The following is a 13,106-nucleotide window of genomic DNA, read 5'->3' on the forward strand; positions in this document are numbered from 1 at the left end:
AAGGCCTCGCCCCTTTCTCGGTGTAGCTATAGAAGCTTTCTACAGTGCTGTAGCTCAGCGGCCAACAGTAGCCTGCTGCTTCTTTTCTCCAACTGCAAATTTTGATATGAGTGTTCAATTTAAGGAGGATGTCATTCAGCTTTGCGTTTTTTTCACTGATCAAAGCAGCCCCCTGGGGGTGCCGCTGCGGGTGCTTCATAGGATGCCAGTGAGCATCCACGCGATGCAGCCGAGTCTGGAAAAATATGTCAGGAGGCAGGAAGTAAAGTTTCTCGATGATGGTTTTCCTTTTGGTTTTATGATACCTTAGGAATTTTCTGCAGTGGTAATGTTATCGGATAAGTTATTTTCAGTTTTAAAAAAAGTTAAGTCGATGGCTGGTCCTTTTTCTGAACCGCCATATCCAAATTTGCATGTTTACCCCCTTGGGTTGGTACCTAAAAAAGAAATGGGTACAGGTTCTTGTACGCCGTTTGATGTTGATATTCAATTAGTGTGAACAGCAGGTCACGGTGCTCTTTTTGGCTAAATCTGACATCAATTCAGCCTTTCGTTTACCGGCGGTTTACCTGAAATGTTTTCACTTTTGAAAAACCTTTTTTATAGATCTGTGCCTTCCGATGTGTTGTTCAATATTGTGTTTTTATTTTGAATTGTTCAGTTCGTTTTTGGAATGGGTCGCTCGTATGGAGTCAGGAATCTCGTCCGTAATACATTAATCAGATGATTTCTATTTTGTTGGCCCGGCTAACTCTTCTTTGTTAGGTTGTTTTTAGGATATAGCAGTTAAACTTGGTGTCCCTGTTGCCTCAAACAAGACAGGAGACCCAGTCACTTGTTTGTCATTTCTTGGTATTGAAAGAGGGGTGGAGAGGAGGCAAAGAGGGGGGCGGGAGCTCAGTTCCTGCTCCTGGCTCTTCCACCCCCCACCCCCCCCTGCAGATGAGGACGACGTATATCGGCTCGGCGTGAAAACCGAGCCGATATACGTTCATGTGAAAGCAGCCTTATAAAAAGCGAATACTGTGATATATAAATTATTAAATCCAATTAATATTGACCTAGCCTTAGTCATTGCATGGGAACAGAAAGACAAGGACAAATATTTTATTAAAAAACAATTAATTTGTGGATGTAATAAATATGTATACGCATGGTTTCATATGAATTGCAAAAAAGTGCATATTTTGCATTAATAAATTCTATCGAAAAAAATTATTGTAATTATAATTAATTCGTAATATTGGATTCCATATAAATTTAATAAAAATGCATATTTTGCCTAAGAATTCTAATATTGTAAACTATCAAAAAATATGAAGAAAATAAATGTAATTATAAATAATTCATAATAATATCTAGATTGTTCTTAAAATTGGCTGAAGATGCTGTATAAATAAATGCAGGTTGCATTGTTTATTTATCTAGATTCACAAGTTATTATGTAACCAAGATTGTTTATTTCAAAATAATGTTGTAGTACTGATTAAGGCCGCCTGCACACGGGCAGAAATCCCGCGGCGGGATTTCCCGTGGGACTTCCGCCGCTCAAAGCCTGCATAGGATTGCATTACAATACGCACTCCTATGCAGACGGCCGCGGATTGGCCGCGTGAAATCTCGCGCGGCAAACAAACCGCGGCATGTCCTAATTTTGTGCGAGGCTCGCAGAGCCTCGCACAGAAACGTCACTCACCCGGCCGCCGGCTGCCCTGCAACCGGCACATGAAAGAGCCGGGGCCGCCGGGCGCGGGTGAGTACGCGCTCGTCTCTGCAGGTGCTCGGGTCGGGTCTCGCGGCGAGAATTCTCACCGCCGGATCCGATCCGCTCGTCTGCAGGCGGCCTTAGATAAATAAGTGAAAAAAAAGGATGTTATTACATCCAGTTTTTTCCCCAAAAATTAAATATGGTTGTCTGATGATATATATTAGAGATGAGCGAGCATGCTCGTCTGAGCTTGATGCTCGTTCGAGCAGTAGCATACTCAAAGGTGCTCGTTACTTGAGCAAACAAATCTTTCAGGGGTTCACCCATACTCTTGGTAAACCAATTGTTTCAGGTGTTTGCCTATACTCTTGGTCAACCAATCTTTTAGGGGTTCACCTATACTCTTCGTCAACAAATGTTTCAGGGGGTCGCCTTTATAGTCTTGGTACACAAATCTTTCAAAGGTTCACCTATACTCTTGGTAAACAAATGTTTCAGGAGTTCACCTGCACTCTGGGTACAAAAATCTTTGGTTGTAGAATGGTTTGTTGAATTGTGCAGATGGTTAGAAGTACTGGCATCTGAGTCCCCTTTATGCCCACGTTTGTGGCTCTTGAAAATTTTGTGACGTAGGTGGCATGGGCATTGGAATTCTGATCAACACTGGAATGAAACCTGTTCGCAAGTTGGGGACCTGTATTTGAATGATCATTTTGGCAGGACAGAAACAGCAGGAGGAGAGGAGAAAAGTTTAGTCTGAATGTGAGTGGCTGGTTTACAAAAGGAGATTGACGTTTTTTTGAATCGCCATTTGTCGGAAATGAGCGTGTGAAACACAAATCAAGCTTTGTAATTTGAATTACCATTTGACAAGAATAGGCGGGTGGGAGGAAAATAGAGCCTGTTTTGTAATTATGATTGGTCGATGACGGTGAGGAGGAGTTTTCGTTATTGGGCAATTTGATTGTGTGTAATGGTGAGAATGTAGGGATGGGCTGGCAACCTGCCGCTTGCTTCTAGTTGATTTTCAGGTAGGAGGGGGCTGGTGGAACATCGCTGATTGGGTTCCTGTATTTTTGTGTTAGCGGGAAGGACAGATGGGCGGGGTTATGGAACCTGTGGCTTGCTTTCAGTTAGTCGGCAGAGAGACGGGCACTGGTGAAGCATCACTGATTGGGAGGTTTGTAATGTTGTGATAGTCGGGAGGGGGGCTAAATTTTGAAATGCCTAGTAGTGGACATGAAGGGATGGGCAGGCTGCTGAGCCTACTATGTGAATCTGATAGGTTGGCAGGAGGAAGAGAGTTGAATGCCCAGTAGTTGTTGAATGATTTAAAAAATTAGGCTTTCAATTAGGAACACCTAGAAAGAAAGCAAGTGAGTGCACAAACTACCGGGACACTGACTCAAAAGTTCAGGAACTGTTTTTTGTATGGGTGCCACTTGTGGGTCTTGAAAATCAGGATGTTAGTTGGTTAACTTACACCATACTTAAAAACACTGCTTGGACCACTAATTCTCGGTTTGACGGGCCCCACTGGTATGTGGTCCTCAGTAGCCCCAGTAATAATAGCAGTCCTCAGTGGTAATAGTGCCCTATGTAAGTCATATTACGGCCCTTTGCAGCTTTGGTCCGGCACATTAGCACAGGCTCTGACCTCTTCACCCGATGTCTGCATTATTGCATATCCTGTACATGCAGCACAGATGCCAGAGGGAGGGTTCAGAGCTCAGAGCCTGTATTAATCAGCAATGGCCAGAACAGAACTACAGAAAGAGATAAAGGACTGTGCTTGATCATTATGGAAGCAGTCAAAGGGGTCTGGTGTGGTCAGACCCTCCTGACATTGGACCAAAAGATGAACACTTTTTTAAAGCCAGATTTTTCTGCTTAAGTGCATCTTTTTAGTCTGAAAAACACGTCTGTGATATAACTCTTCTGTATAATTACTCTATTTGTATGAATGAAAAGCCAGCAGTGTCATGGCCCTGTCATGTGGTATGTGGCAATATAGGGCACATATATCGCTAGTCAACCAACAAAATGAACCCTTCAACTCAAAATAAGTGAAGATTTATAAAACCTCCTTACTGTCATTATTATAGTCAGGAGACCGCGGGACTGAAGGCTGCAGCAAATTATTAACCCATTCATGCTAATAATAACAGAACTATAACATGGAATAACGTTGTAAGAATGACGGTGAGATCCAAGATCACTGCAATTATATCCCTCATGAGAACACACATGCAAATTTTACATGTAAGTCAGAACTACGACAGGACAGGACAAGCCGTAATTATAAATCTATATATAGTCCTACTAATTCAGGAAACCTGGGAGTCGTAATCTTAGATGTGAAAATCAATATTTCTCAACTCAAGTCTTAAGCCCTCCAGCACACCGCCATTTAAAAAAATCCTCTCCCCCCCTTCCCCCACACTTGTAAAAAATATTAACTTATTATTTTTACTTTGACATAACCATCTGCTGGCTTTATTTTGTGCACATGCTGTATTTTATAACATTACTATTTAATGCACCATATAATGTACTGAAAAATTGGGGAAAAAGTTAAAAGATTTCTAAGTGCGCAGAAAAATGCAAATTGCGTCATTATTTTCATGGGTGGGTATTATGTTTCTATGACGTATGTGATACCACAAAAAATCCATTCTAAATGTATTCTGTGTCCCAGTATGATTAGGGTGATACCACATTAATATTTCTTTTGTTGTACTACTTTAAAAAATACTGTAAAATACTTTTTATATTATTTAGATAAAAAAATATATTTTCTGTAATGCACTTTTTCAGTCAGCGGGGTTGTGTGTAGGCTTGTTTTTTAGCAGGAAGCATTTTTGTGACGCAGGTGACTTTTTGCTAGATTTTTATCAAATTTTATCTACAGGGACATAAAAATGTGTAAAAAAAAATAGTAAGAGAAAACTTTGTCCACTTTCCCCTTTTTAACCTCTTAATGCAACAGGATGTAAACTCGCATCCTTCGGATGGCACAGAAGCGGGGACCATGCCAACCGACAGCGGGAGCTGGCTGTGACTGAAAGCCAGGCTCTCTCTACAGCAGTGGGATTGCTGATAACAGTGATCCCCACTGTTAACCTCCTACATCCTGTGATCTATGTAGATCACAGCATGTAAAGGGTTCACCAGCTTATTGAGTGAAGGGCACCCTTGACGATCAAGGTAAACATGCTCTGCACTTGTCAAACTCAAGTTGAGGAGACGCTCTTATCCGCTGTGACTCCATCCCCAAGATCTGGTACCAAGAATGATGAGTGACAACCCTTCCATGAGATCCACGGGGTCCCAGAATCCGGCCTCTACGGTTTGAAGCCTTACAGATACCTTCACCCATATCTGGTCCTCACTGTTAGTGGTCCTTAGTGGGATCCCTGAGATGGTTGTTGTCAGCAGCTCCTCTGCAGATGATGAACAGGGTTTTCCCCACTGTTTCCTCTTTGGCAGACGCCTCCTGGGATTAAGTAATATTGGGCATTTACATAAGTAAATAATCTATTGGTGAGGACATTGTCTACTAAACAAGTCACACTGAGTAATGACAATGAGCGGTGTAATTACTGCCAAGGGAAGGAAGTGCCTGAGATATTGGGAAACTGCACATGATGAGGATACAAAGACCGGGAGTCATCTGGGTCACTTTCGCAGCTCCATTGACAGTTAGATATTTTTTGCAGTCGTTCCTTTAAGGACCTTCACACGGGGCGTAATTGTCTGCAGCGCAAATGGAGATTTGGTCAATTAGTGCAGATTTTGCTGCGTTTTTAACTGTAGAATGAGTTCTGTGGAGCGTCTTGTGGAATGTCTTGTGTCTTTTCCGCAGATTTTAATTGTAGGATTACATCTCCGGTGTGTTAGAGACCCGCAGCAGAAATTAATCTTGCAGTTTTGAAGTAAAGATGTGCAGATTTTAACAGGTACGGAAGTCAAGCCCCATAGGGATAACATTGTGACACAGAAAGGCCCGCATTTTCTAATTCCCACCCGTGTGAAAGACCCATTAATATTCGGTCACTTTGTTTTATCTTTATACTATGTGCGGTATATGATGTTCTCCTATAATGTAATAAAACCCTGCGACTCCTCCTCATCCCCCGACCCCTACACTCTGTGTGCCCCATATAGCCTGCAGTAAAATGGACCGAGACCTCTCCAAATCATGGTACAGTGCATGCGCAGTATATTATCAGCGCTAGTGCAAAATAATGTCTGATACACTTCCTATACAATAGGATCAGTTTTGGTGCATATATAATAGTACGGCTGCTTTCACATCTGTGTCAGGGTTCCGTTATGGCAGCATAAAAGGGTAATCCCCTGGCCGAATGGATCAGTCAAAGACTGGATTCACATGAGCGTATATCGGCCGCCGTTTTCACGGCTGACCGATATATGCTACCATCTGATGCATTGGATTCCAATGCATGAGATCAGATGGGCGAATTCCCGCAGCGTAAAAGCACCCGGCCAGCCAATATAGAGCCAGGCAGGAAGGATAGACCTAGAACTATCATCCTGCCGGAATATGTTGGTGGCTGCATAGACTTCTATGGAAGGTCACTCTGCTAAACTCCCTCCTCCTTCTCTCCTCCTCTCTGCCCCTTGCAGGATGTTTACAATGGGAGGAGGTGGGGTGGGCGGGGATAGTTACTAAGCTCCCACCCCGCCCCCTCCCATTGTTGGCTGCCGGCAAGGGGCAGAGATGGGGTGGTAGCTTAGCACACTAGCTCCCATCCCGGACCTTCATCCCGGACTTTTTCTTCTGGCATTTGTGCTCGATCTGCAGCAGAATCTCAAAACAAAGGATCCCGGCGCAGATGTGAAAGCAGCCTAACATATATAATAAAATGTAGTACAGTGGATACAAAGAAGCATCTGATACGGCACATATATAATAGCGTCTGGTACAGGTCATATCGGATGACTGAAGACACTCAGGCTGCACGGAGGTGTGAGGGGTGCATTCTGCTACTAACAACTAAATTGCAGTCGCTTTCTTGTCGGCCCCCAAGTGGCCGCATCCCCCGTCCGTTCACAAACCGTCCCAACTTTTCTGCTTTTCTCAGGAGCCTCAATAGAACTTTCTAATGTTAAAAACAATCGCTCAAAAATCCCAAGTTTGTGTTTCTGTGATTTTTGTGCGATGCGTTTTTACCATTAGAAAGTCTTATCGACATTTGCATTAAAAAAACGCACTGATATCACGATCGCAAGTGTGAAGGCACCCAGAGGGCGCTACCTGTCACACAGCGTAAAACTATTTAGATCTGATCTTGGGTGACACGGTTATGGCCCCGGCCTCGGCCCTGAGGGCAACCAGAAGCAATTACTTTTATGAGCATTAACGTCATCATTGTCTGCATGTTACACATAACACCCGACGTGGCGCAACCGGGAACTAAATGCAGGTTTATCACAAGGAAGTCCAACCTGCTGACACCCACAGAGCCCTATATAACCCCGCACATCCCTGCACCAGCAGAAGACCACAGCCGGTACATCACACAGGTAGGTACCTGCTACTCACCTACAGCTCCTCTAACGCAGACAGATTACTGCACAGTATCTTGTATCCGTCACTTGTCATACTAGAGAGTTCTGATACATTGTAACAACACTGCACATGTGTCAGGACCAGGGCAGATCTCCATCACTGACAGCAAGCAGAGGTCTTGCAAATGCTGAACTTTCTTGGATTTTGTCTTTTTCAGGACGAAGGTGAAACCCCAGAACTGACCATGAGACCGGTCTCTGTGTTGCTGCTGCTGTCGCTGAGTGAGTATTTCTTATTTCTGTCCCTCTGCTCTTTGTTTCCTATTTCTGGGGGAAATATGAAAAAGAGCAGAGTTATAAATGTGGTCCAGTGTGGACATATAGTTGTGAAAGATGAATTTCCTGCAGCGAGGGCCAGACTTTGGGATGTGCCACCTGTGCAATCACACAGCCAACCCTGCTGAAGGGGGCGCTACAGGTGACCTTGTGAGCCCTACAATTGTTTAGGGTGCCTTCACATTTGTGATAAAGTCGCATGATTTTCCCGTGATTTGATTATGACACCAATGATTTTCAGTGTTTTCATTCCCATTTGTGAGGTTTTCATTCATGTGATAAATAGAGATGAGGGAACCTACTCGGCCACGCCCCTTTTTCGCCCGAGCGCCGCGATTTTCGAGTACTCGGGCGAAAAGATTCGGGGGGCGCCGTGGGTGAGTGGGGGGGTTGCAGTGGGGAGTGGGGGGGAGAGGGAGAGAGAGAGGGCTCCCCCCTGTTCCCCGCTGCTACCCCCCGCTCCGCCACGCCTCCCCCCGCCCCCCGAAGCTTTTCACCCGAGCACGGAAGTACTCGAAAATCGAGGTGCTTGATCGAGTAATTACTCGAAACGAGTATATTCGCTCATCTCTAGTGATGAATGATTTATCTTTCTGCGTTTCCTTTTTTTATATAATAATAATAATAATAATCATCTTTATTTGTATAGCACCAACATATTCCGCAGCGCTTACATAGACAGGGGGAATACAGAAAGACAAAATACAAACATTACAGAACTACAGTTACATAGTAATCAGTTGATGGAAACAATAGGGGTGCGGGTCCTGCTCCAACGAGCTTACATACTACAGATAATGGGGTGATACAGAGGGTAAAGGGGCTGGAGATGTGCAGGGTATGGCGGGGTGGAGTGAGGGATGCTATACACATAGACAATGGTCAGACATTTAGCCGTGTGACGGCAGAAACGGTGTGACTGCAGGAGCGGTTTATGGTGGCTAGCAGGGATTGCAGTCAGTAGGTCAGGGAGCATGTTATCAGGCGGAGTACAGAGGGGTTTGTTTAGGGAATTCGGTATGCCTCTCTGAAGAGGTGCGTTTTTAGAGCACGCCTGAAGTTCTGCGAGTCCTGGATTGCTCGGGTAGCCTTTGGTAGTGCGTTCCAGAGGACTGGTGCTGCTCTGGAGAAGTCTTGGAGGCGGGAATGTTTCCCTATGAAACCTCCTTTTATTCGCATTGCAACCCATGAACTTGCGATTTTCGTGCGATGCGTTTTTAATATGAGAAACTCCCATTGTTTATCGCGAGAAAATCGCCAGCGACAACATAGTTACTTCTGATAACCCCATATGCAGGAGCTGTTATTTGAGCGATTCCCTTGTGTATATGTGTAGATACCCCAAAGGTGAAACTTTCCCGTAACATGTTATGAGTGTTTGTGTAAATACTTATCTGTATGGAACAAGATGACATTCACCACGTGTCCACGGAGGATCCGGACCTCTGATTCCTGTGATTTGTGCTTTGCAGGTGCGGCCGTCGTACTGATCAGCGCATACAGAATGCCGCCAACTAAAGGTGAGTATCATCCATAACGCTCTGTCTGTCCAAGGGACCTTTCACACGGGATGCAATTATCCACAAATCGCAGCACAGATGCAGATTCTGTCCGTCAGTGCAGACCTTGTGGCGGTTTTAACCGCAGACTGCGATCTTCAGAACGTCTTCTGGAATTTCTTGCGTTTTATTCTGCAGAATTTAATTCTGGAATTGCATCTGGTGTTTGTTAAAAATGTGCGACAATTACACACGGCGTTCTTCATTTCACAGCGGAAAGCTTTTCCTCTGCAGAATTTAGGCTGGATTCAGACGACCGTATATCAGCTCGGTTTTCACGCCAAGCCCATATACGGGGTCCTCATTTGCAGGGGGGGGGAGGATGGAAGAGACAGGAGCAGGAACTAAGCTCCCACCCCCTCTCTGCCTCCTCTTCACCCCTCTGCACTATTTGCAATGAAAGGAGGTGGAACGGGGGTGGGGCTAAGTGGTGATAATTAGCCCCGCCCCTACCCTGCCTCTCCCAATTGCGAATAGTGCAGAAGTGTGGAGAGGAGGCAGAGAAGGAGGGGGCGGGGGCAGGAGCTCAGAGCACTGCTCCCAACTCTTCCAGCCCCCCCCCCCCCCCCCTGCAGAGAGAGACGACGTATATCGGCTCGGCGTGAAAACCTAGTCCATATACGTTCGTGTGAATCCAGCCTTAATCTTGCAATTTTAAAGTGAAGACATGCGGAATTCAAACCCCAAAGGGGTAACATTGGGATGCAGAAACAAGCGTGTGAACTAATTGTGTCCCCCCTCTCCGCCCCTCAACACTGTTTGCAATGGAAGAGGCAGGATGGGGGTGGGGCTAAGTTTCACCCTATCCCAGCTCAGTGCACCCCTCCCAGCCCGGCCTGGCCCTTCTCCTCCCCCTGCAGAAAGGGACACCGTATATTGGCCGGGCGTGAATAAGCCCTAAAGCTGCCTGTCCACGGACGATGATCACTTGTGATAAATCCCCCGCAGATCACGCTTGCCATAGGCTAACTATGGAAATCGCAGCCCGACGTCCCTGAGTGGACAATCGTAGAGATTCTCCGCTTGCGGATTGAAATCACGGCATGCTGCGATTTGCCACAATTCTCCATAGTGAGCCTATCTATTAGATGTGCTCATTACGGAGACCTGTACGTTCTCCCCGCTCATCCCCCGCGGTGGAATGTCGCTAGCAATATGCCGCCTCGGCCGTGGACAGGCAGCCTAAGACGAGTTACAAACAAGCACATCTCCATTACAAGTGTGTTATACATGACAGTGCGGCCGTATGTCATCCGTATTCCTCTCTGCATTAGTTGTCATTGGTTCTATTTGTAAATACTGATCTGTATTTGCTAGATAGAAAATAAAACCAATCCGGGGCAAAAGCGGACAAAAACAGGTCATGCTGTGATTTTAAAACACAAACATGAAACATACGACCATGTACATAGATGCATAGATCTACATGTGCTCTGTATTACAGTCTGTAAAACATGGGCCAAATACGGTTACCTAAGAGCCGCCTGATCTGTATTTGCCCAATAGAATAGAATACGGCGACCGCAATATGCGAAAAATCGATTGTGCCGTGTTTTTAAAAAAATGACTTAAAAAAAAAAAAGACAGCCATGTGATGAGCCCGATAGATTTACATTAACTCCATATAACAATCAGTCAACAGGGATCCAATACGGAGTAAAAATCTGCTTGCATGAAAGCAGCCTTATGTCCTGTTTAACCCCTGATGGCTATTACTGCTGCTCAGTGAACACGTCCCAGTAAGCTCTGCTCTCACCATTAGGGCTAATTCACACATCTGTAAATCAGCCGGGTTTTCACCCGATGCACTGAGCTCCCACCAGTTGACTGGCTGAAGTCCACCACTCGCTGCCCGGGCCTATCAGCTGATTGGGCACCTGCTGCCGGTGCCACAACAGACAGGGGCACAAAGCGGAAGTAGATAGCTCCAATCCCTGTGTAATGACCTGCACAGCTCTCATGAAAATTAATGACAGCTATGCCTTGTAATTACAAGCTATAGCACTCAGCCTGCAGTACCAACCTGGTCCACTGCTCAATGTATGGAGCTGTTTGCTTACTCCAGCAAAACAGCTAGAAGTGGGCCAACTTCTTTAAGGGCTCATTCACAAAACCATATTTTCAGGCCATATACCATCTCAAGACAACTAAAGGCCCCAGTACAGTCTAGAAGGCTATTCTTATGGAGATATTTCACATGGACCATTAGTTCATATGTAAGAAATCACTGCATGCCCAATTCGTGTCCATTTTCACAGGCAAGAATAGAGCATGCAGTGCGCACTGTCTGTGGAGACTAACTGTATTATAATTTTTTGCAGAGCTGTGCCACGGGAACACGACATACCACAGCTGCGGCACCGCATGCCCCCTCAGCTGTACCAATTGGTCTAATCCACCCAAAATCTGCACCCTGCAATGTGTAATAGGATGCGCCTGTAAGGGCGGCTACGTGCTTCTGGATGCTAAGAAGAAAACATGTGTCTTTCCCCAGGATTGTCCTAAACATTAGAAGCCCAGGACCCTGCAGCCCACCGGGGCGGCCATATTTATTACCTCCTTCTTCTCTTATTATCTATAGCCCATTCTGTGTTTCTTTCAAACAATAATAAAAGATTCAAAATCATCTTCTTCGTTTTCTTCTGTATTATCGAAGAATTAAGGGTTAACTCCAGCCACTGCTGTCAAGGAGTCTTATATTATCAGGGCCATAAGTAGAGTCCATGGTGCCTTAGGCCGGCTGACCTATGGGCCATCCGCAATTGACATACAAGAAAAAAAAAATTGAACTGTGCATGACCAACGGTGAGCGTCCGTGGTCATCCACAGTACAGAAAAAAAAGGTACCCGGGGATGCCGGCCGAGGTCAGAGCCAGATTCCACTGCAGGCTCCTGCATGTGGAATCTGGATCACCCATGTGCAGGAGGCCTTAGGCACTTTTATTGCTTATGCCCCCTATTGGTGAGTCAAGTTGAAGCTGCTGCCCACACTTTAGATAGTTATCGACCTAACCAGCATTTGGCCAACAGCTATCTGTCACATTGTGCTCCTGGGCCTGTAGTTCTCCCAGGAGCGCACTTACACAGGTGTGCGATGATTGAGCTGCCTGGGTGTGTATTGCTCCAGTCAGCCAATCACCACTGGTCAGCTGCACATAAAAGCCAGCCACTTTTGCGACAGGGTGTTGGACATTTATCTTTCTTCTTTCATTTTTGTCAAGAGTTCCTTTATTATCAGGGCCATAAGTAGAGTCCATGGTGCCTTAGGTTGGCTGCACATGGGCTGATTTACATTGCGGAATCTGCAGCAGCATGAAGGCTTCCGCAGCAAATAGCATGCTTTGAAGGTTTGTAAAAATCCCTTTTTCCTTCACATTGGCGGAAATAAATTCCATTTTTTCTATATTTTGCTGCTGACATCCTTCAAGGGTTTCAATGGAAGCCGTATGACCCATGGGCCATCCACAATTGACATTCAAAGAAAAAAATGTAAAGTTCATGACCAACAGTGAGCGTCCGCGGTTATTCATAGTACAGAAGAAAGAAGGTACACAGGGTCGCCGGCCAAAGTCAGAGCCGGATTTCACTTCAAGCTCCTGCATGTGGAATCTGGATCACCCATGTGCAGGCAGCCTTAGGCACTTTTGGTGCTTATGCCCCCTATTAGTGAGTCAGGTTGAAGCTGCTGCCCACAATTTTGATAGTTATAGACCCAACGATAGTTAGTTATCGACCCAGCGATAATTAGTTATCGAGCTAACCAGCATTTGGCCAACAGCTATCTGTCACATTGTGCTCCTGGGCCTGTAGTTCCACAGGTACGGGATGATTGAGCTGGCTGGTTGTGTATTGCTCCAGTCAGCCAATCGCCACTGGTCTGCTACACATAAATGCTGGCCGCTTTTGCAAGTGAGAGCTGGACATTTATCTTTCTCTTCATTCCGCTCAGGACCCTGGTGTTTGGAGTT

At 45.4% G+C, this 13,106-nt stretch overlaps 2 protein-coding genes across 2 annotated transcripts in view; both read left to right on the forward strand.

Annotated features, from left to right (window-relative positions):
* LOC136633508 (uncharacterized) overlaps positions 1-13,106 on the forward strand; it is a 767,630-nt gene that overhangs the window by 41,177 nt on the left and 713,347 nt on the right. The window lies entirely within an intron of this gene.
* On the forward strand, positions 7,112-11,764 carry LOC136631682 (zonadhesin-like). The gene is made up of 4 exons (XM_066605972.1): positions 7,112-7,258; positions 7,462-7,525; positions 9,052-9,099; positions 11,460-11,764. Exons 1-4 carry the CDS (start codon positions 7,112-7,114, stop codon positions 11,648-11,650), a joined length of 450 nt encoding a protein of 149 aa, XP_066462069.1. The 3' UTR covers positions 11,651-11,764.

This window comes from Eleutherodactylus coqui, chromosome 6 (assembly GCF_035609145.1).
Source record: "Eleutherodactylus coqui strain aEleCoq1 chromosome 6, aEleCoq1.hap1, whole genome shotgun sequence".
In the NCBI taxonomy this organism is placed as follows: Eukaryota; Metazoa; Chordata; class Amphibia; order Anura; family Eleutherodactylidae; genus Eleutherodactylus; species Eleutherodactylus coqui.